Consider the following 25,017-nt stretch of genomic DNA (forward strand, 5'->3'; position numbering starts at 1 on the left):
GACCTAGTATGGACCCTTGAGGGACACCAAGTGTGAGAGGTAACTGGCTGGAGAGTTTGCCCTGCCATAGTACCACCTGCTGTCTACCAGTCAGGTAGGACTGGAACCACTGGATAGCAGGCTTGTTGAGGGAAATAGATTTTAGTGAAAGAATGAGAAGTTCATGGTTGACCATGTCAAAGGCTTTTGATAGGTCAAGAAAGAGGGCAGAGGTTAGCCTATTGTCATTCCTGTTTTGGTTTATGGCAGTAGTAAAGGAAAGGAGGACTGAGGTGGTGCTGTGGTATGGCCTGAAACCATGCTGGGAGTCGGATAGTAAGTTATTCTGTGAAAGGTATTGCATCAGTAGCTTATGTACACATTTCTCCATTATTTTGGTAGTGGGGAAAGAATGGCAATGGGTCTATAGTTGGATATGTCTGAGGAGCTACCACCTTTATGGAGTGGGATGACGTGAGATATTTTCCAGAGGGAGGGGATAGCATTTTCAGATAAGGTTCTGTTGATGAGGATAGATATGGGATATGCAATGGCACCTGCAGCTATTTGCAGGTACTCTGCAGGGAGGAGGTCAGCAGCGAGAGTGGTACATTTTAGATATTTTAGAAGTGTTTTGATAAAACTAGTGGATATTGGTTGGAAGCCAAATTCCAGGTGATTATTAGGTAGATTAGGCATGTGGTTTAAGTTAGAGGGGGTTAGTTGATTTGCAAGGGATTGGATTGTTTCAGTGAAAAAGTTATTAAAGGCGCTAGCTATTGTCTCTAGGGAGCTATGGGTGTAGTTAGCCGGGGTTGGGGTGGTGGAGTGAAATGGACAAAGTAGTTGATTTAAGCCTGCCCAGAACTTTTGAGGGTTTTTGTGGTGTTTTTGTAGGTGATTTTGGTAAAACCTTTTTTTATCCAGTAAAATAGATTTTTTTTGTCATTCCTGAGTTGACGATATTTTAGCTGGTCAAGTGGGGCTTTGGTTGTTCTTCAGCTGGCCCAGGCTCTGTTTCTAGTTTTGATTTTTGCTTTGGTATCTTTTGTGAGCCATGGTGCTGTATTTGATCTAGTTTTTATTGTATGTGCTGGAGCATGGGGATCAAGGATACTTAGGAATTTAGTGTTAAAGTGATCTATGGCCTCCTCTAATGTTAGATTTTTTAGTTTTGACCGTCAACTGCTTTTAATTCATTTTGGAATATAGCAGCATCAAAGTTTTTCCTGTTTCTAAATGTTTTATATTTGGGCTGGTGAGGGTTTCCTGCCTTATGTTTTATGATATAGGTTAGACAATGGTCGCTGAGGTCATCAGGGAGAGTACCAGCTGTGTACAGTTGGGGTTGGTTATTAACTAGGATCCAGTCTAGAATACTTTCCTTGGTTGGTTTGTTTATCCTAGTGGGAGAGGTTATGGTCTGTTTTAACCCAGATAAGTTTATATTAGTGAGGGAGGGGGGGTCAGAGGAGCAGGGGTGCCAGTCAGTGTTAAAATCACCAAGAACTATGGTTTCTTGGGGATAGGTAGTGGATAACCAGTAAAGGAGATCTTCTAGGGTATTTAGGTTGTTGCCTGGTGGAATGTATGCACAGATGACATGCAACTGTTTGTTTTGGTTAATCTGTAGCTTGGTTATGAGGAGTTCTGCATTACTGAATTGGGGAGCTTGAATGGTGTCTCTATTAACAGTTAGATTATTTTTGTAAAGGACTGCTATCCCACCTCCCTTACTTGTAGCACGGTCTAACTGGTGAATATTGTATCCTGGAGTTAGTATCACATTGTCAGTAGTACTGGGTTTTAGCCAGGTTTACGTAAGACACAATGTCTGGGAAGTGGGTTGCTAGGAGGGCATGTAGGTTGGGAATCTTATTGTTAATACTTCTAATATTTAGGTGAAATGCTAGAAGGAAACTAGTGGGAGTATTTATGGATAGCTTGACTGTGGGGGTTGTGGAAGGGGAGTGGAGGTTATTGGGTGTGGGTGGGTCAGGGTTGGGATGAATGTCATGTGTTATAAGGTTATAGTGACAGGATATACTGAGCTTTAGGAGTTTGTTTATAAGCATTATATAGTCTTTGTTTTTAGGATAATGTTTTGAGGCTGGTATTTTATAGGGGGTGGTATATTCAGTGTGTAGGGGAAGGTAAAGTGTTTGGTGTTATGTGTGAAGTTGTGGGTGTCTGTTTGACCATTTGGGTAGTGAATACCATGGTCAAATGTTTGTTTATAGGCAGTGAGATGGTAAAATAGAAACAGTATAGGCATTTGGGTAATTAGTGTTTTTTTGCTTGTTTGCATTTTGATAGGGGGTGAACCAAACTTGATGGCTGACTGCTAACAGGGTGTGGAAGGATGAGAGAGAAGGAAATGGGTTAAGGGGGCAGGGTTGTTCAATGATGTGTGAGGTGCTGATTGGTACTTAGCAGGAGGGGAGTGGCAAGGGAGTGGCAAAGTCTGGTTTAAATTTAGCACTAGTGGGGGTGAGTGAAATTTGGAGGCAGGGAGGGGAGTGGAGCGAGCCGAGCGCAGCAAGGGTGAGCCGAGCGGGGCTAACACTGACTCAATTGGGCTTTTGGTTTAGTTTGTATGATTGTATGTAAGCAGTGTTGTTGGCTGTACTTTAATTTGTTTTATTCTTTTTTAATTTTACACCAATTTTCAGGCTAATTTTAATTGGATCCTAGGGGTAAATTAGCAAATGTAGTCAATAAGGAGGGAGCAAAATTACTTTACCAAATTAAAAAGTAAATGCTTGGGACTGGAACACTGTGCGAGTGTAAGGCTGATTCAAAGTAGTACAGCCCAATCTAGTGGCAATTGGCTAGATCCCTTCACTGTTGTTGTGCATACACCATTAAGCCTCAACAGTTTACAAAAACCAAATTGTAGTTCACCTATTACAAATGAAAAGCTGGAGGGAGTCAGGTTCTTGCTTCCCAGAGGTTTTACTTAGTTAAGATAGCCAGCTTCAGTGGAGAAGGTAGAAATTGCTCTATGCAGTGAATCCCAGGTTGGGGGGGGGGTCACTCAGGAAAGAAACTCGTGCAAAATGAAAAATAAAGGTAAATAAGGCAGAATTAGTGCAAAGGTTACAAGAATGTGAAGTGGAGAGCATGCAAGGAATAGAGCTGAAGAGTAAAATTAATTATATTGCATACATTATAATTAAAATTGATTATAGTGCATACAGTATCAGCTCTGTAAAATCACAGACTAAGAGCAGTAACATACAGCCTCTAAGTCCAGTGATAATAGCTGTATACTTCAGTGAATACACACAGGATATAATGCACAAAGCAAAGTATGGTTATTTTAGGACAATAATTCTAGAGCTATGTTATTCAGTATGAACTAACAGTATCATGAACTGCATTCACTTAGCCTTTTATAAAAGCAATTATAAAGTCCAGCCTGTAAGTCTTCTAAGTACAGTAGCATGTCATAGGAATGTTTATAAATGTAATCAGAACATGAATGACCTCTGCAAAACAGCAGGATGCCTGTCAGATATTCAACAATTAAAGCTCTACCTTCATAAAACAAGATAAAAAAACAAGCAGTTTGTAAGTTAGAACATTAGCTAGCTCTCAAAACATATAGGAGTTCTGAACAGCAGTTACAGCTTAGCACCATCAAATACCTCAGTAATTAACAGTAATAACCAAATAAATCAGGAGCTAACAGCAAAGAGAGGACAGTAATGCAAAGTAACTTACTTGCTGTGCAGGCACAACAAACAGAGGGGTAGGGAAGGTACAACAGCTACAGGATGAAATGAGTGTGACTCAGGTAGTAGAGAGTTTGATTAAAGATGGCAGCCTAGGAGGGGGCTGACTAATGAAGATAATCAGGGGGTGGGGGTGGTAGTGGCAAATAGGGAGAATGGAGACCAGTCAGGACAGGATTAACCAGGAACTTATGAATCCCTCCCCCACAGGGAGAAGGGTTGGAAAACTATCAGTGTAAGGTGAGGACTGACTCTGAGAGTTACCTTGGGCTTTTGGTTTGGTTTGTATGATTGTATGTAAGCAGTGTTTTAATACTGCATATGTCATTTTGCTCTTTGTGACATTGCATCATATGTTCAACTTAATAAATCCTGTTTCTGCTTTCTAGACACATCTAGAGTGGCAATGCATGATTACACCACCTCAGACTGCCAGTTTTTGCTGCACAACATGATCCTACAAAAGCAGGTAGGCCAAACAGAATCACTGGGATGCTCTACCAGTACAGCAGTAGGAGCAGTTGCAACCACTGCAGAACAGTCATGACAACAATGACAGCAACATACAACAGGAGAACCCACACCCCACCACATCAGACCACCCAAAAGTTGTCATGCACAGTATATGGCAGCACAGGTGAAGCAGTAGCATCTACTCCACCTCTATGGGTCCTGACATGTACACAGTGCTGATGCAATGTCACAAAGAGCAAAATGATGTATGCAGTATTATCCAAATGTTACACTAGTCAGTGCATGGTTGAGTCACACTGTGCATCAGACATCTTCACATACATCACATACAATGGTGAGTGTTAATGGCCACCATCATCTGCACATACAGTGGTGAGTGTTAATGGCTACCATCATCTGCACAAAAGTCTGGGGATACAAGGGTGCCTATACTACCAGCTGCATATTTGGTCAATCATCACTGGAAGTAGAGATGGGGTTTAAAAGGTGGTGGGTTGAGATGAGGTACTGGTATTAAAGATGACTTCCTCTGCAGAATGGCGGATGTGTCAGTTACCATTTGAAATGTTGGGACCCACATCAGTGAATCCCAAAACATGGGAAACTGAATATCTGAAGAAACACACTTATATATATTAAGTCAGAGATGGCCATTTGCCAGAATATTCACTTTTCTCTGATGTATGATCTCAAGGTTGGTTTATATAAGTTCAGGTGGTGTTGGAGACTTGCGCTACCCCCTGAAAAAAAGAAGTTTAAAGGAGAAGAGCAATGTTTGATATTCATTCTTCTCCTGGAATTTTGGTCTTTTCTTTCTAGATGTCAGCACTCGGCATTACAAGTGCAAACATTTCTAAAGGGAGCCAGAGATGCCACTACAGGACCACATGTGAGGGTCAATGCAATGAAGAGTTGTGGGAGAAGAAATATGGGGCCATGAAGCATGACCCCTTTGTTGCAAAGCCACTGCAAGTCCAGATGCACCTGGGACATGGATTTGGCAGAACTGGTGGAAAAGAACCTGCAGAAGAGCTTCACATGAATCAAAGAATCCCAAGTCATCCTGGCATATGGCTGACCGTAGCACTGGTTTGAATGTGGGACTATATGAAACGTAGCAGGTGCAGACTGTGTTCCCTGCAATGGACATCTAATGCACACATCAACAGCTGTAGCCAACAATCGGATATAGGACACTGATAATGGCACTGACTAGCATCTGCACAGGAGTGAACATGGGTGCTTCATGCCCTATCACTGAGAACACAAGGTTAATAATAGCATTGTCCCTGGACTCCACTGCAGTGTGCTGTTCAATCTTTACTTTAAAATGATTAAAATAAAAATCAGTACTTAACTTTGTACAACTTCAGAAAACAAACATTATCTCCAGAAATATTAAGTTATAACCAGATCAAAAGATACTTAGTGATAAGTATAAGAAGTGAATGGCACTACAAAGAATACAGCAACAAAATCCAAAATAATACGGCTGAAACAACACAGACTTAACAGTATTAGCAATACATGCATGGTCATCTAAACATGCACACTTACTATGTATGAATGCCATCGGCACTAGAAAATTGTTTTTTCCAGACAATTTATGATTTTTTTTCTGTTTTTCTATGTTGATGCTTTGTAACCACAGTACAATGTTGAATAAAGCATCACTATTTCAAGATCAGTCTGGTGTTAGATAAGTTTATTTTGAGTTAGCACACCCTTTTTTATAATTCCTTGTATCATATTTCTGTGTAATTGAAGTATGCATTGTTTGCTTATATGATTTTAAAGGCGGTCATGGTTTGTTGTTGCTAGTTTACATTTTGTTATTGTTACTTGGTTATTTGCATTCTTAAGAATTAGCTAGTCTTCTGCCTATGAGCATTGTAGGCCCTAGGTTGCTAACAAAGATGGCATTGTATCCTTTTTTGTTTGACCTTTTTACTCATCTTGCCGGCTATAATTTTGAGTACTATTTGCTTAGCTGACAAGTTCCTGAGTTAGCTGCCACTGATTACGACAGGGCCCCCTGTTAATCATTTGTCTTTGTAAGACAGCATAATTGTACTACTGTACACACATGGAACTGCCAAATATCTTCAGGTAGAAACTGATGCAAGTGAGATTCCTTCCCATACCACTTGTATCATACTGAAAGTAACCAACTGTCATCTTGGTAGGATTGTATGCTGTCTCGCAGAACTTCCTAGGGATTCAGGAGGTAATCTACAACCAGACCATACACCCTGCTTTATTGTATATTACTAGATACATGTAGAACATGACAGGGATTTTGCATGTTTTGTTGCAGGCTGCTGAGCCGGTATTGATTATTGAAATTATGCTGCAGGATCATGTTTGTCTTTACATGCCTTACAGTATCCCACCTGACATTTTGGTCACTCAGGGTTACACGCAAATGTGGGCAGAACAGCCCACTCTTTTACAGGAAAGATTGAAATGCTGCAATCAGCAAGTGGGTGGACAACCTCTTTCAAATATGACCTTGGACATGTGAAAACTGGAATTCTCTTCATTTACTGTACAGCCCAGCTATATGGGGACCTTTTCTACATGAATTCATTAATTTCTTTATTGAAGCAGTGTCTGTTGCATGGAAATTTCAATACCTGGGTTTATTACAAATGAAATGGACTCACCAGAAATTACCTCTAAATTAAGGGAAGCTTTAGCTTTGCTCTGGAAGATTTCTCTGACTCCATTATTAGAGGAAATTCCTTAAATTTTGTCTTCGCACCTGATGTGGCCATACCTGGGAGGCAGATCTACTTTCATGGTCTGATCACCATCTGGTTTCACTACTACTTCACAGCACCTTTGGGATTTGGATAAGATCAGCACAAAACTATATTGGTTTAGAGATTTGAGAAATACCTGTAGGAGTAGTTCTGGCTACCATACTTAATCATTTTTAAAAGGATTATATTGTAGATAATCATGAAGCCTCGATTTCTGTTTAGAACTATTTCATCACCTGTGCAGTTTTCAGACTGCCAGTGTTCATGTATATCATGTCTCTGTTTCTTGTTAGTGCTGGTAGGACTATGACCTTCATGAGTTATGGAGAGCAGGATGCAACACTTGAATGAATTCAAACCTTGTAGAGGACAGGCATAGTTTGGATGCTAATTATTTAGCATACAAACTCAGAAATATCTCATAAAAAGGAATTGTTTTACTTTTGAGTTTGCTACTGTTTTTAATAATCTAACCAATCCTATTCATACTAAAGACAGTCTGAACAACTGAGCATGTCTGACCATAGGAAAGGCTTTTTCTTCTTTGTTCCAGTGTGAGAATGCTGTACAACTATTTATGGATAAGACTGATGACATTAAGCACTTTCTCTCTCCAGCAAGACTAAGATCTAATTGAAAACCCTAATATTAGTTGGTCTTAGACTAAATTGTCTATGGAAAGACAAATATTGTGCTTTCAATCTTTTAATCCAAGCTAGTACAAAAAAGCTCAAGCACAGAAGGTGTTTCCATCTTTTCTCGAAGAGTCGCTTACTATCTGATCTCCGGAAAAAAAAAACTTTCTTTAGACCTCATCATGCTGTTTCGTGTTTGCTAATGTTACTTTGAAAGTGGTTTATGGTAAGTTTTCTCTTCAAATGGCATCTCATGGCCTCAACGATCTTATGAATTTTAACACAGATCTAGACACGGCAATGAGGCAGCCCTTCCTTCAGTTATAAGCATCCTTCAAATAGTGTAGATTCAAACATTATGGTCAGTCTTTGTCCTTTCTGTTCTGTTTGTGGCTTTTGAAACTTTGAAGCATGACATCCTTCTTGAACATTGTAAGATGCACTGAGGTCTTTATTCTTTACTCAGTCTTTGTGTCCAACTATTAAGAGTGCACTTTATAGCTGATCTGCAGTTAAATCTCTTCATTAAGTTTCCTGTTTAAATATCGGTTTTCTGTGAGGCTCACTTTGGACTCCTCATTATTCATAATGCACAAGCTACTACTTAGAGAAAACATGCTAAGGAAAGTATATAATATCGCTGATAAACAGATATTATCATGAGTAAAGGACAGGTAAAGCAGATTACAATGTCTGGCATTTTAAGGAGGAGTAGATTTTGTACTTCCCTACTGAAAGACAAAAGAAGCTACTTTGTCTAAGACAGAACATTTGCTGCTACATGTTGCTGGTCATTTATCTCAGCTTTTCTCCATGTGTTGCCCTTAGCTTTTTGTGTGTAACACTGTACAATGGTAGATAACATTCTGACATTTGAGGACCTGATATCAGATAGAATCAACAGCTACAAATCATATTAATGACAGTAGTTGACTCCTGCCAGTTTGAAACAGACCTGACAAGTACCACATAAAATGGGAAAAAAGGGAAATATTGCAAAACAAACTTGTAACTCTATACATACTACTAAAATTCAGGGGTATAGAAAAAGCTTCATTACCCCAAAGTTCAGTTATGGAAATATTGACAAGTTCGGCGTCAATTGCTGGGATTGAGAAACATGGAGGGTATGGCTCTAGCCAGCTCTCTGCTGTTTACCTTTCTTGTGTGAGGTTCTGAGATCATTTTTAATAATGAGTTGGGACAAAACAGTAGGAGAAGTTGATCTCATTACATATCCTGCTTGCTGTTACCAGTATCACCACACAGTACTGAATTGTTGCTGCAGGGAAGGAAAAGGAAGACCGAACATTGCTTGTGTACGCAACTACAAATGGCTGCGTGTGAGCATGCATGCAATGTAGCATCAAGGAGGAGAAATTATGTGAAAGCATTAAATGGCAGGTGCACTCTCATCTTTTTTTTTACTAAAATAAAGATTTGAAATGGGAATATAGGAAAATGATGAAAAAGGGGGAAGCAAGCAGTGATTCGAATATAAGGTAAAAACCTGAGGAATGAGCAGGTTGCAGGTGGGTAATGTGGGGTAAAGTATTTTTTAGGACAAGTGCCCATGTTATATATTTCAAGAGAGGGTGCAATGGGAAAGGAAGTAGGAGAAATAAGAAGAATATAAAAAGTTCAGGGTAGGTAGGAAGGGCAAATAAACAAACTTAGAAAACAGACAGACATGACTGACTGGGTGTAAGGTGACACAATAAGGGATGGGACACATGGAGAAGTAGATAGACAAACAGAGGGAAGACAAATGGTAATACAGATGACTTGACAAAAAGCATGGAAGATGACAGCAAGATGGGGGGATAGGATGAGATGGTTCATCTACTTATCTTGCCAGACAAAAACCACTGAGTGCTTCCTTGCAAACCAGGGGCCCCTCACCAATTGGCACTATTTCAGATAAAGGAGCCAGTGCAGTGCAGGGATGTGACCACAGGGGAGGCTCTCTTGATGGCCAATGTGGGCATCTAGCCCCTGGTCAATAAATAAATGAGTTACTGAACTGAGGTGAGAGGAATTCTACAAGGTAAGGCAGTTGTTTCACTGAAGGACTGTTAAGCCTAATGGGAAACCCACCAAAAAAATATTCACATCAGTCTTGTACCATCTTTTGTGTAAAACCATTCATCTGGTGTATGGCTGATACATACTTAACATGTGCATGTGTCATTTTTACAATGAAAGCAAAGTAGTGTCACCTTGGAGAGTGGGACTTTTAAGGCTGTAATAGTGTTGGGGACATTTGCTCAATAATGTTATGTAGATGACATATGATTGTCAGATACACCAGCAGCATGGTATATGGGAAATTCAAACAATGAGTAGGGATTTTTCTGTGCCACTGATGTCCAGTATGCTCTTTGCCTATACAGCAATGCCTAAGACAACTAGTAAACAGGAAAAATCATTAGTAAGTCTGCTGAAAAAGCTGCTTGTAAAACAAATTTATATGCGGCAGAGAATAAGATGCCACTCCAGGCCCTCAGTCTGCATGGCTGATTACTCTTTGGGCAGGATGCTGCCATACTCTGAGCAGGATGCTGCCAACCTTGTCTACTGGGAATATGCCTAGCAAGAGCTGGTGGTGGACAGTAATGGTTTCAGTGGCCAGGACTGTAATTATGGCATGGTCTACTTCAGGGCCAACTGCATTACTCCTGCTGTAGTAAAAGGAGCTAAATGCCTGGCAAGGGAAGGTAGGCTGATGGGTGGCAAGTCACCTCTGATAGACTGATGAATTTCTGGACTCAGTTAGAGATGATGATAGCTCCAAATGGTCCTACAATGTGGCACAAAACACTGGAGCAGAGCTTCAATGTTCACAACGAGATACCCTATAGAGAGCTTTTTTCTATAACAATATAGTTTTTATCTTATTTTAGTGTGACCTTGACACTATTCAGCCACTGTTTTTTCATCTAGATTTTCCATTTTTAAAGGTATTTGTGTTATACGCATCCATGCATGGCTACATGCCACTGAAAACCGCTCACCAGAATGTGGATACGTTTTCTGAATCCTAGCCAACGACTTTCTTCTGAAATATCAATATTCGACAAATAAGACCATGCATCCTTGTGGTTCTTTGAAAATTAAATCATGTAAGTTTCCTTCTCTGAAAATGATAGAAGACCATATATTTATCTGATTTATTGTAATCTTAACCTCATGGACTCATTGTTTTTTTTCTATAGATTTTATTTTTTAAAGGTGTTTGGGTGCTAAAACTAACTAATTTATAGATAGCGGCTGTCAATTGCCATCCTTCTTATAGCCTACACACATCCTTTTCTAAGAAATCAAGTTTAAAACCATAAGCCAAATAAAAGTAAATATCTTATGCACAAATGATAGTAGAAAGGTGCAAACAGCAACACATTTAGCAAAACATTTTCTTTTTATGACTGCAGTCAATGCATTTACAGCCTTTATATCAATGACATAATATATTATAATGAAAACACCCAGAAGCATGTTGCTTCTCATTTTCCCCAAAACTTTGCACATCTCAGAAACTGTATATTCCAGACATTTAAAGTCGCACTTACTTTCAGCCTGACATAAGCTTTTGCATGATGGTAAGAAATTGCTTCCTGCATGCTAGTTTATTTATATATTTACATAAATATGAACAGCCATCTGTATCTGCATAATTAATTTAAATAACATTCACTATCTCTCAACATATAAAATTTACACTGCAATTAAGAGTGATAATTTTCTTATGGCTTGTCAAAGAAATAATCAGCTATACTTTTTCTGGATGTTAATGTGATTCATAAAAGAGATGTATTACAAAACACTCTGACACTTGTTAAATTACCACATCTTTATCATGAGATGACTACATTTTACCAATGAAATTAAGTTATTTACAAATGTCTTGTTTACTGGTTCATTCAAACAACAATTTAACCACATGCTTTCAGAATTGATTTCACTTTCAGGGTGCATTTACATTTCATTCTGGTGGAATCCAAAGACAGACTTATATAGTGTTTACCTTTTGTGAAAGAGTTTTTATATATACTTTTCCTAGAAATTTAGCAGGTAACATAGTAGGTACTGAGATGTGAAATATTACCAGATTTGCTCAGTGCCTTGCCTCACAACAACACTTTAAAGTGAATCAAGAGAATTATTTTCATGCAGATACTGTACTGTACCAATCGTATGTTGTTTTGGGAGAGTCCATTTTAATAATAAGTAAATTCAATATTAAGAAGTAATACAATTACTTATCTATGAAAATAAAAAAGGAAACATTTTCTTTACCCATTTTAACTTGAAATAAATTCCAAATTGTATTCTTAACACTTGACCGGACTAAGCATGTATTATATTTTAGTTCACATAATATAAAGACATCACTTTATTACTATTACTCATACTGATTTCTGCAGGGTTTGCACATTTCTGTTTCACTTTATGAAGTACTTAAGACACGTAGCATTTGAACATCAGTTCTAGTAGATTGTTTTTTCTTTCAAAATTTAAGATTTTTCTTCCCCATCAACCTAGAATAGCTCACAAAAACTGACATAGGTGTGTATATATACGTATACACATATAAAAACAGATTTTCTTATAGCTCCTTCTACAGGCCCAAGTTTTATCATTTTATTGGTGAATCCAGTCACATTGCATGATACTAGAATGTTACGGTACTCTGAGAATTCCTCCTCTGCCTAGGCTAAAACTTTAACTTCTGAATTTAACCGGATGTCATGCAATAGTTAGTAACTGACTTGGTTTTGGAACTATTAATGTATGTATATATGAAAATATTGCATATCATCACAATTAGTAGTAGTTAACAATATTATCAGTGTATTCTATTATATCTGGACACTGATCATGTATTTTTCTGTCTCATACCATATTTCTTACATTGTCACCCAATAAACACACAGCTCACTTGATTATATAAATATGAACGTAAATATAACAATGTGAAAATGCAATGGTTCTTATCACCATGGCAGTGTGTCCCAGATTAGCAATCTTACTATCTCTGTGTTTCTTACACTCTACCTTTAACAAGCTACTATTAATTGAAAGTTAATGGTTAAGAAAGCCATTCATCAAAAATGTAAAGTGAACATATACAAACTGGTGCTACAGATGTGAATGAGTTACTAAAAATATCAAGTTACCAAGAAGGGAAAGAACTCCTCAGTCCCTGTGTTTGGGAGTCATTGAATTCTAACATAAGTATAGGTCCTTTTCCTACCCTTACCCTAAAGTACAACGTATACATGCCCACATGTGCTTGTTAACCAGATACAATCCACATCCTTAACTCACCCACTTTACTGCATATCATGAGCTATAAAAACAGCTAGCTTCATTAATCAATGTTTGTTTAATACGCCTTATCCACTATCTGCATTAAGTCATAACCCACTTCAGACTCGTGCATTTTCACAGTCAGATAAGTATATGCAACCCCATTACGTGCTGAACGTGTCAGTAGTTTCTGTTTAATTAGCTTTAAACAATCACTATGGTTCATAAATTAATTTGAAAAGGCTCAGGAATATCAAGCACTGTTTAATCCTTATACTGTAAAGGTAGGATTGCTATGCTTAATGGTTCATTTTTGTACAAAGAAAATTGTTTATAATCTACGATTGCGTTATTGGATGCTACAAATTGTATACACTTGGCAGTCTTCTTTGCAGATTTGAGTAACTAATGCTATATAAAGATATACAGTAACATATATTATGGTTAGTCATTTCATGAAGTGCTTTTTTATATTTAAATAATGCATGGTATCATTTCAAAATAAACACACGTCGTATTACTTGAATTTTAGTTAGAAAATATATAGAGGCACTTATTCTAAGAGTCAAAATAGGTATCAAACACTTTCAGTTGTAGCCATTGGCACAATCTAGATTCCTCATCATCCTCCAGTGCAGGAATTGGCTATATGATAGAATTAAATGTAGAAGATGATGACATACTTGTCACACACTTGTTACTTTTGCTTCATAGTATGAAATTCTCTTTTACAAAATCAAAACACAAGTATTTCCTAAAAGTGTTGATGCAACACATCATTTAGTAATGCCTTATCAGAGAGCACACGACTTGCATTCCTCACAGAAGATCACGGTTGTAACCAGGCATATGCCACATTTGCCATGATCAGGTATACACTGTGTATGTCACACTGTTCATGGTATTTATTTTTACACTATGCACATTGTTAAAAGAATTTATTTTATGCATGTATGTGACAATTTAAAAGCAGCATCTCAATTATGTTTCATGTGATTTATAGATAGCATTTTCCTGATAACTACTGGTTTGGTAAATATTTTTTTATAGTTTTATTTATTTATTTATTTTATCATTTCTCTATCTTATCTATTCAGAAAAAGCTGCTGGTGTTTGACTCAAACTGCAATCTGGCAGTCTGTAAAATTCTGAAAATGGGAAAGAAAAGTACATATGATTGGACTGTTGGGTTCATCACAGCTTGTCAAAGTGCATCTCCTGTTTCTTAATGCTAGGACTGCAAACATGCATGCATCTCTGCTATAGTATAGAATGTGTCAGTAAAACTGCACACTAAACTTTTCAAATGCGTATTAATATCTACTAATAATGCAACACATTGACCCCATTCTGGACACACAAAAACAACACCAGGGATCATGTTCAGAGAATATTCAGACTTTACATATGGGCACACACCATGGTTTCCTGCATTAACTGACTTTGCTACATGTCTTTTTGAGGTCTGACATAAAAAGTGATGATCAGTGTCAGTGTGTAGTTTGAACAGTAATATAGTACTAATGTAGAAAGAGGCTCTCTGGATTCAAAGAAAATTAGAGGTTTTCAAAAACACCAGCCCTTGAAACTGTACTAGCTAAACAGAAAATGAAAAAAATTGTACTTTTTTGACAGGCATTAGTAGCATTAACACCAAACAAAGTTATGCATCTCTGTAAGCAAGCAAGATGGAAAATATATGTTGGGACGAATTACTCATCTCGCTGAGAACTTTCCAGTGATGTATTCAAGACTGGAAAGCATACATCATCTCAAAGATTCCTTAAGAATGGAGTGCTAATTTCATCAAAAATGAACTGGGTTAACTGTTTTCTCCTCTTATTTACTTCAGTGTAACCTTGGAAGTGGAACACATGTATAAAGTAAGGTGGGTAGGGGGAATGGTGGCACCTACAACAAGGGTCAGGGGCATCTCTCCCCTGTGGAGAAAACTGTGGGTCAGTTTTCACTTTTAATGAACTGGGTGCTCAAATCTTAAGGACTCAGTGAAATGCAATGCAACCAGTATGTTTTAAGTAAGTTAAAGTGACAACAGTCAATGATTTATGGAATATACAAGTCATGGCGCAGCTTTCACTGCAGGCATAAAAAAATCTGTATAGCTCAGGCTGTGTGCATCTTGCACACCTCCTTTGTGTGGGTCAGCTAACCCAGAATGGGTAGTGAAAAGAAAAACTGCATGAGGCAATGCACTCTAGGATGCTTATAGACCCTTCTCCTCAGATATGCAACACACATAATGGTCTGCGTTGTGGTGTGCTTCCCCTCCTTGCACCAGCACAGTAACCTTCCATCTCAAGTATTAACATTAACTGGGACTGACTGGTAAGGAGAAATAAAATGGTAAAAAGTAATGCATTTTAGCTTGCTGTGAGCAATATCAAAGGCTGCGTCCAGACAGCAAACAAAACTAGTGACAGTAAAGCATATGAACAGTATGCACACAGTTATCAACATGGTGATGCAGAAGTGGAGTTGTTTCATAAAGCACAGTACAGCAATGAAATGTTTGCATTCACAGATAGTTAAAGATGCAGAATTGAAAAAAAGTGCAACACACTGTCAGCGGCACAGCAATACCTTGGATCTGTGACATAAATCACTAAGACAGAGCAACATAATATATAACAACATATAAAGCTGCAGTGTTTAAAAAAACAGCATACTGTCAACTATACAACAGGAAGATACAACAATGAAACCAGCAACAGACTCCACAATCACAGCCTGAGCTGTGACACAAAGCAAGATATAGCAGTGAAATATCTGCAATGATAAAACATTTTAGCCAGTTCCATGGCATACAAGGATAAAGCACAGACTATGGTCCAGACAACACGGGGTCAATTAGCAGCTCTGGCATCTGAAGCACTGGTAATGGAGAATGGGCATGCTTGTTCTTGAAAATTAGGGCCTAAGCATGTGAAACAGCTTGAGCTCTGTGATGAATGGATGGGTAGCCACCACTGATTACATTTTGAAGGATGGGCCAGGAAGCTTTGTGACATCAATTCCTTGCAGAAGTTTCAAGCATATCAGCATGGTCCACCCACTGCAAGTCCCACCCACAGGGTGTTTTGGGCAAGTAAAAGGAATGTAATGGTAGGGCATAAAGATATGGACCACCGGGCAACGTCATCTCCTTACTGGTCCCAACCTTACAGGAAGCAAGTCAAGTGGAGCCCAGAAGGGGTAGATAAACCCAACAATCTATGACAAGCATTGCGGTCTGCTGATGGTTAGCTGCAGGAAGACCAAAAAGATAAACAATTTAAACTGCACTGTTCAACTAATATATTTGTTAAAATTACAATTCTATCCCATTTTGACAATATTAATTCAACAGTGCAAATTAGGGTGGAAGTGTGACATAAATATACTGCATTGAAATGTTCACTACACCAAAATACACACATACACAAAGATAGATTACAGCCACTTCAACTTTGTACGCCTTAGGTGTCTGACCATGATCAAGTGAATACATAAATAGCCACATTTCCACCCTCTGCTATCAGATATACACAGTGGAAATCATAACAAACCTGCCACACACACACACACACACACACACACACACACACACACACACACACACACACACACACACACACACACACTCCATGTGCACATTCACAGACACACAAAAATAAACAATTTTATCTGGAGTGTATATAACTTCAGATGTCTGATTGTGTTGAAATGAGTAAATAAATACCTACATAAATATATATGTATTACTGTGGCTACTTACTTACTTACTACTTATGTTAACTTGCTTCTGTCAGAACTCATGCAGTGCAACACATAAGCCTCTTACCTGTGTTTTTACACACAAACACGGATGTGAAAGTTCCTGCTGTTTTATTGACTGTATACTTCAGATGTCTAAATATCAAATGAATGAATGCATAACAGCATAATAGTACTTTCAGTTCATTACTCTTAGAATGCTTACAGTGCCCCCAATTACACTTTGACTGTGTCCATTGTATCTGTGCTCACCTGATGAATAAATAGGTAAGTGATACTCTCAGTAATATATTTTAGCTTACTGCTGTCAGACACAAACTATGCAAACCATCAAAACCCTCTGAAAAATGTTCCCAACATTTACAGCACCTTTATTAACCATGTACTTCTCAGATGTCTGTCATCAAATGAATTACTAAATACATAAGTAATAGCAACTGTGTGCGTGTGTGTGTGTGTGTGTGTGTGTGTGTGTGTGTGTGTGTGTGTGTGTGTGTATATGCAGGTATGTATGTCTATATCAGCCTGTTGCTGTATGATGAATGCAACTCACTGCAACCTCTCCATACCTATGCACACACTCACACAGAGCTATAACATAAAGCAAGATACAGCAGCAACATACCTGCAAAAAACAAACACTTTAAGTTGCACGGTTGAATTAATATCATTATATCATACCTTCAGGCAGATAGTACATTATTAATCAAAAAGTACATTGCTAACTGGGGGTAGAGGTGTGAGACAGGTGAAGATACAACAGTGAAATGCCTGCAGCGTCCAACTACACTCTTGAATTGAAATAAAAACATGTAATGCACTGTTCAGTCCAATAAATTCATAGAAATGTATGCATTACCAAAAAGGAAGTGAGGAGTGACACTATATAGCTAAACACCTGAAGAACCACAGGCATCTCCAGAATTCAAGCTACAAATGACAGGGGAGGGTTATTTGCAAAGAAAGCTTGGGCATTTACGTTCTTCTATCCTCAGAGGAACAGGAGGTATGCCCTATGGTACATTTATTCAAAATTGAAGAGTAAACTCAAAAAGGGGGACCTCTTGAATTTGCAAAAGCTGGGCGTGATTGAGAGAAACACACCAAATGTCCTGACTGACCATATTTACATGCAGAATTGTACTACAGTTATGTGATTGAAGCCCTTGCAATCATGTGAGGAACAGCTCCTAAAAAGAAGTGGAGTTGGAGGAGAATTTCAGCTAGGTCCATGGTAGGAAGCTGTTGCACAAAAGAAAGGCATTTTATAGAACTAAAAAATATTGTGATTTAGTGGCAAAAACAGTAAGCAGATAAAGTTAGGTGACTGTAACATTCCACGTGCATACACAATAAAACACTTTTTTAAAAAGAATGTCAAATTACAATGATACTTTTTGATCTGGAGCAAATACATAAAACATACAAAGACAAACAAATGCCTCACATGTATCTGTCCCAGTACTTCATAAATGACACTGAAAGTAGAGATGAGCACACTTAGCAGTATAGGGAATTCTTTTGTTAAAACAAGTATGCTCTCACTGTCTACACTATAACTTGGCTTTCATGCAAAGTATTACCTTGCAAGAAGCAGTAACTTAAATGTGGCAGACAAAGACCTCGTGCTCAGTTCTCAGATTTGCAGCTCAAATGCTGTGCAACCTTATTCACTTATTCTCCTCAATACTCCCAACATTGTGCTTAAAAATGGCCTGAGGACCATAACTCTCAACTGTCCAGATTTTCACTTCATGCTTTTGGTCTGTTCCTCGTAAAATTTGTGGTTTTCTGGATTTTTGTAGGAAATCAGTGAGGACTGAATTCAGTATATAATGGCAGGCATTTGAGTTTCATCCTTCACATCCTTCAGAAAATGTATAGTAACAAAAGGCCTTTTATTCTAGCAACTTCTTAAGTACATAAGAGCAATATTTAAAATGTGTCCCTATTTTTGGGGTTTTGTTCTCCCATTATTTTTGGCTTTAGGTTCATAGGTTAGTACTAAGCTAACTGCCCTTTTGAGCCACTTTAAGCTTAGCCAATTATCCCTTGTGAGACTCAAACCCTGCACCTTGTGTTTGTAAGGCAAATACCTTAACCATTAGGCTACCCTCCCATCCCTGTGTCCAGATTTTTTGTGTAAGAGGTTGAGAACTATGCTGAGGATTAAAGAAACTGATCCAGTAAATAAAGAGAGAGTAAAAAAAAAAAATAAAAATATTTACATCAATGGAACGCTGTACCTAAGCCTGGCCAGTAGTATGCATTTACATACCTACAGACAACAGTACTGAAGATAAGTATCTATGTAATGCTACAACTGTTTCAGTGAAGTAAGTTTAGCTTTACTATGGGCTATGCAGGTCAAGCAAATGACAACCTCATAAGACAGTATACAGAGCATAGTCAAAATAATACTGTTACCTTTGGGGTCTGCCAAGAAGATTATACACCAAATGCAAGATATGTTACATATTACAAGGCCGACTGCCAAAATCACCCGATCAGCAAACCTTGTGCTTAGACATCTCACCAAGACAAATCCAGCAATGACCTGTAAATGTAAAAAAAAAAATAATAACTTGCAGGATGACATTACAACTACATTCAAGCTTTCATACAGAGAAGCAGGGTAGCTTTCAAACAATTATAGAGCCAGTGCATGTTTATTATTATTATTTTCAAATTGTTTTAAAGCAGTTGCTACTTCACTTGAAGATGTTAACACTATGTTATGCTGGTGTTTGTGGTGTCACCTAATTATATTAGCCTGCCGTAAACTTAGCTAGAGTTTAAAAAAATAAAAATGACAACACACATGACATTTCAATTAGCTGTTATATTTAAACATAATTCATGTGAAGCTGTAGCTACTGAGTCATGCCATCTGTTGCAATCTAGCTACCATATTCCTGCAGCAAAGCTGAACAGTGGTGGTTGGAAAGAATGGAAGAAAGACAGAAATTCATAATTATCCAAACCATCACTACAAAAATATTTAAATATGAACACCTGTAATTGCTGAAGTGTTTAAGAAAAATATTTAAATAAAACAAGTCTGACACAATGCTGAATACTTAAAAAATGAATCCAGTTTCAGCAGGTTAAATAAATATTTATGCAAAACAATTTCCCACAGTTTTCTTACCAGTCCAGTGCAATAAAAAAAGACTATTAAACTGGTGAAAAGTCATTCTGAAATACAATGCAATGCTGTAAAATATGTCTGTGTAAAACTATTTGTATGTGTGTGTTCATTATATGAACATTTCACATAATCAAATAATTCATAAAAATTATATTTAGAATGTATATTTCATACTTTTAACTGAAACAGTGGACTGATACTAGAAGGACACATTTATAAACATAAAAATCTATCAAAATATCAAATTTCCAGTTAATGTAAAAACAAATTTTAATGACACTAAGCTTAACGTCAATGCAAAATATTTTGCATTTATTTTACTGACATTTTATGAACTCACTCTAGACAAAAATAGTTATGCAATTATTTTATTAATATTTTACAGGCCACAATGACCCAGAAGAAGATAAAACCAGATACTGGAAAATGAATAAATGAGATCATTCTTTCTAGGTGATTTCTGCCACCATGCCTGCCAAGCATCAAACCTCAGAATGACGGTATCCAGTCATTCCTCCTTTTCATGAATTCCATCGGGAGCTGAGTCAAGAGCTGTATGTGGAAGGCCATCACTCAGGCAATCCTGAAGGTGGTTTGTGCTCTCACCAGCATCCCGGCAATGACCATCTCTGAATAGCTAACTCCACCTGCTCCACTTCTGAGCACATAAATGAACAAACTGCATCAGAGCAGTGGCCCATAATGCTCTCCTCCTTCTTTGAGTCTGTGCTTCCACATACACTCTCTCCGATGTTCAGCATAGATTGGTGGCTTCACCCACTTCAGGGCACCCCTCTGCATCCCCACATTTCCTCAGTGGGATAATGAGATAGTATGTAACTAATTCTACCCCCACACATAAGATAGGTTTGTACATCTTCCTTGACAGCAATGCCAAGTGTCTATGCTGCTAAACTCAAATCACCTGGGCTCTACTCAGGCTTTAGCCCTGTATGCCACCAGCAGGGGCTACAATTAATAAAATACATTTTATTCAGTTAGAGAGCTATGTACAGGGCCACTGCCCATGTTCAGTACATGGCAAGAGGGACATTCACAAACAGAAGAAGACAGTAAAACAAAGCTCATTTCTGTCCATATTCAAGCACAACTTGGATCTATGGATGAGAAACAGAAAATTCAGCCCAGGACTGTCCCTCGTAGTAGTAATGTCCAGAGGCAGTGCCTACATTTTTTATCCCAATGCATGTGACCCACGCCTCAAATTATCTATGGTATGATACCATTTATTCACACTTGTAGTATTACAATTATCAAACATGTGTTATGTAAGACCAATCTAACATCAAATGGGATAGATTAATTCAAAAGGGAAACTGTCTAGACTTAAAATTTTCCACTAGGGCAGCTAGCCTAGCACTTACCTATGAACCTATGTAAATTCTACAAAACATATTACAGTACAACAATGCAATGCAGTATAATACAGTTGGCCAAAGCTGTCCAATTTAGTAAACTGAGCTGCTGAACAGTTCGCTGCATACAGAATTCTTTATCATTAAAATAATATATTAATTATTAATAAAATTTTATAAGAGGGATTGAATACAATAACTTTACAAGCACGTCTGTAAAAATGTGCAGCAAGGGTCTATATTATAACAGTGAATGCTTAAAAAAGCGAATGATGAATAATTGACCCCATGTAAGTGAAAGCTTACGATCTCGAAAGCTCAGAACAGTGAATTTTTCCAAGGGAAAAAAATCGCTGCTCCAAAAAAAAAAAAAGAAAAAGAAAATTGAAAGAATACATAAAGTGTTAGAAGATTCAGGGAATGCCACACTGCCTCACCAGCAAGGTCTGCCTATTCTATGGGAGGTGTTTCATATCAAACGTGGATCTGCTTCTTTAAAAATGCCCATCTAAAAGATGCAAAAACTTAAGAAATATTTCTTCTCCTGTCTCAGTCATTTTGAACAGAGGTGATTCGCTGGACTTAGCTCAGGGTTTTCTTCGTGTGCTTGAACCTTCCAGTTTGTTTCTGGTAAAAGAAAAATAGATTCTTCATTTTCTAAAGAGGTTCAGGATTTTGAACCCAAAATAGTTGTGAAGGGACAGATTCTGTTTTTGTCTCCTTAGATTTCCGATTCAGATTCTGTGGAGAGTGTGGGTTTAGGAAGTCCCTTTGAAAGATTCTCTTTCTTGAAAACTATTCACAGAATGAATCCAGACCAGACCCTTGTGAATGGAAATAGACTCAGTGGGGCTTCCAAGAATTGATCCAACTGTGAGTATCACTCAAAAAAGCTTTTTTTGCCTCCAGTCACAACAAACAATTGACAAAATGCTGCTCCAGGACTCCTTGCAAGAAAGCATGGAAGGCAGATGATTTTTATTTTCCCTGGATCAGAATGTTTCTGTGTACTTTTCTACCCTTTCCCGTAATATACCGAGTCATTCTGAAGATTTAGAAGACCCTCTCAGAGATCATTGTGGTGACTGTCTTCTGGCCACGGCAACAGTAGTTCTCCCTCCTTTTGGAAATGAACAAGGGCAGTTGCTGCAAGCTTCCTCACATACCGGATCTACTCACAGAAGACCGGGGTGTTTGATACATCCAGTCCCTAAACAACTGCACCTGACTTTCAGAATGATCGAATCTTAATGCCTTTTTTGGCAGCATTTTTGTGAGGATGTGCAGCAGGTATTAAAGAAGTCAAGAAAACCTGCTATTAGAAAATCATATATTAGTAAATGGAAAATTTTTTCTAGTTAGTACCAAGAAAAAAATGGCACCAATTTGGGGATACTTCTTCTCTGCTTCTTTGATATTAATGTTATAAATTAATTACTTTCCTATGGCCTCACTTACTCCTCAGTCAAGGTTTATTTAGCAACCATTTTGGCATGTCTGTCATTGTATCCCCATCTTTCATTGCAGTCTTATGTGAAAATGGTTTTGAAAGGGGTGTTGTAAAACAAACCTAGAAAACAAGTGGCTCCTCCTTGGGATCTTAATTTTAGGTTAGAAAAACTAACTCTTGCTCCATTTGAACCAGCTCGTCAGACTGACGTGATGTTCTTAACAGAGAAAATAGTCTTACTAATTGTAAAAAAACAACACAAGCACAAAATAAAAAATTGTATCCAATAGGAAAGAAAACAACTGCCAGTATATCCAAATGTTTATTCCACTTGCTTCTCTCTCTCTAGCGCCTCGGCTTCAAAAAGCCTTCAAGGGTTTCCTCAAGAACTAATCCTTCATTTTATGCCTAAAGTGGTATTCATGTTTACTTTGAGCTATGCTATCAATCTCTCTGTCTAATTCCCAGAACCTAAAAATGAGAGGGAAAGTGTACTCCATAGCTTGAATGCCCCCAGGAAACTCGGGTATTATCTTGACAGAACAAAGTCTTCAGGATCATTTGTTCATTCCTTTTGAAGGCACAGTGACACAGCAATAGCATTGTTGCCTCTCTGTGTGGAGTCTGCATGTCCTCCCTCTGTTTGTGTGTTTTCTCTGGGTACTCTGGTTTTCTCCCATGTTCCAAAGACATGCAGTATGTGAACTGGACACACTAAACTGGTCATAGGTGTACATGCGAGTGTGTAGGGTGGAAGAAGTACCATGGCAGGCTAGCCACCCGGTGGTATAAACCTTGGTTCTAGATGATTGTTACTGGTAAAGTGACACCCTGACCCCATGTGCAAAAATGGGAAAGAGGTTTTGTGGATGGATGGATGGATTTTGAAGATTAAAAAAAAGGCAACCTGTGTCAAAACAGACTATTTCCAAGGGGTTATTTCATGCCGTTACCTTTTGTTATACCTACCACATCAAGACAATCTAGGGTTCATTCTACTAGATATTTGGCTTCATATATAGCTTTTTAGAGAAGACTGGATTCTCACAGTATTCTAGAAGTAGCATCTTGGTCTGCCATGCACACTTTTACAAAGCACTATAAACTGCATTTCTTCTCCAGGTCTAGGGTAGGCCTTGCTAGGCTTATTCCTGTTTATGATAAATGCCACCTTTGTTATGTACCTAACCAGGCATGTCCAACAAATGGAACATCCACAGAGGCTCCTCACTAAATGAATACAAGGACTTAAGTAACATCCTATGCAGACCTCCTCAAGGTCCTATCCCTCTCTTCTGTCTCCTACAGGTGTTTGAGGGGAGATCTATGCCTGGCATACAAGGCATTGTCAAACCCCACTATGATGGTAGCCCTGCATGTTTGCAAACAAACAGCACCAGAGTTATTCATTCTAAAGACTTAAACCTTGCCTGTGATATAAATAGGACCTGCTGGAGACAGGGAGGTATATATCCCAGAGACTATCCCTTCTCTGGAACAGGCTTCCTATCCATGTGAAGCAGAGTTCCTCTCTAATCCAATTCAAATGTAACCTGGACAATTGGATGGGGAATAGGACATTCATCCCTGGTTTGGCACCTATGTCTGTAATGGACACAGGCAGCCTGTAAATGGTCCATTTCCCAGGCCCTGCTTGTAAATGTTTCACCTCCCAACCTCTGCTTACACTTCTCAAGGGTACCAGAACTTGCTGGAGATTTTGGATGCATGGCTAGGCTTAAAAAGGCCCTTTTGGTTGTTAGCCTGGTAAACACTTATGAACCTATGGACCTATTCTCCAGGTGCTCTTCGACTGTCATCCTTCTTACTGCCCGTCAGTAAAGCTATGGTAATCTGCCCATGTAGCAAAGGCTACTGTGGCAGTGATCCTTATGATGAACATAGTAGAATTGTGTAAGTAAACTTATAACAGTAGATAACTGAGTGATAACTCCTGCAGTAGCTGCCCCTTCTTCCACCCCCCCTTACTTTTGCATGTTTTTGTTGCCAGAGAGAGTATCTTTATTTTTATTTTCCTAGCATTGTCATAGTCAGAGCTTTGTCCTTTGTCTCTCTCTTTCTCTCTGTTGGCATGGAAACTGTGAAAGGCATAGTGCCCAAACTTGAATTTTGTGTCAGTTCAGCTGTTGATGAATAACACTGTTCTGAAGCTTAGTGAACTGGCTATCCATTCTATCCTTAGTAAACCATATAGCTTAGCTACTGCAGTAGTGAACATTCAAAATACTGTTATGGTACGTTTACTTACACAATTGTACTTTCAAGTCAATGTGTATGGCAGTACATACAGTGCTGATTTCTGATCACTGCAGCTCCATTGGCAAATATTGCTGCAGGATTCCTAT

General features: G+C 38.3%; 1 protein-coding gene across 2 annotated transcripts in view; it reads right to left on the reverse strand.

Moving 5' to 3' along the window:
• LOC122801105 (major facilitator superfamily domain-containing protein 8-like) overlaps positions 1–25,017 on the reverse strand; it is a 1,359,614-nt gene that overhangs the window by 386,569 nt on the left and 948,028 nt on the right. For both annotated transcript variants that reach the window (XM_044070628.1, XM_044070627.1), the window contains one exon: positions 19,102–19,231. In XM_044070628.1, coding sequence (XP_043926563.1) covers positions 19,102–19,231 — 130 coding nt within the window. The remainder of the gene's footprint in view (positions 1–19,101; positions 19,232–25,017) is intronic.

Source organism: Protopterus annectens, chromosome 4.part1, assembly GCF_019279795.1.
Source record: "Protopterus annectens isolate FY-2018-M chromosome 4.part1, PAN1.0, whole genome shotgun sequence".
In the NCBI taxonomy this organism is placed as follows: Eukaryota; Metazoa; Chordata; order Ceratodontiformes; family Protopteridae; genus Protopterus; species Protopterus annectens.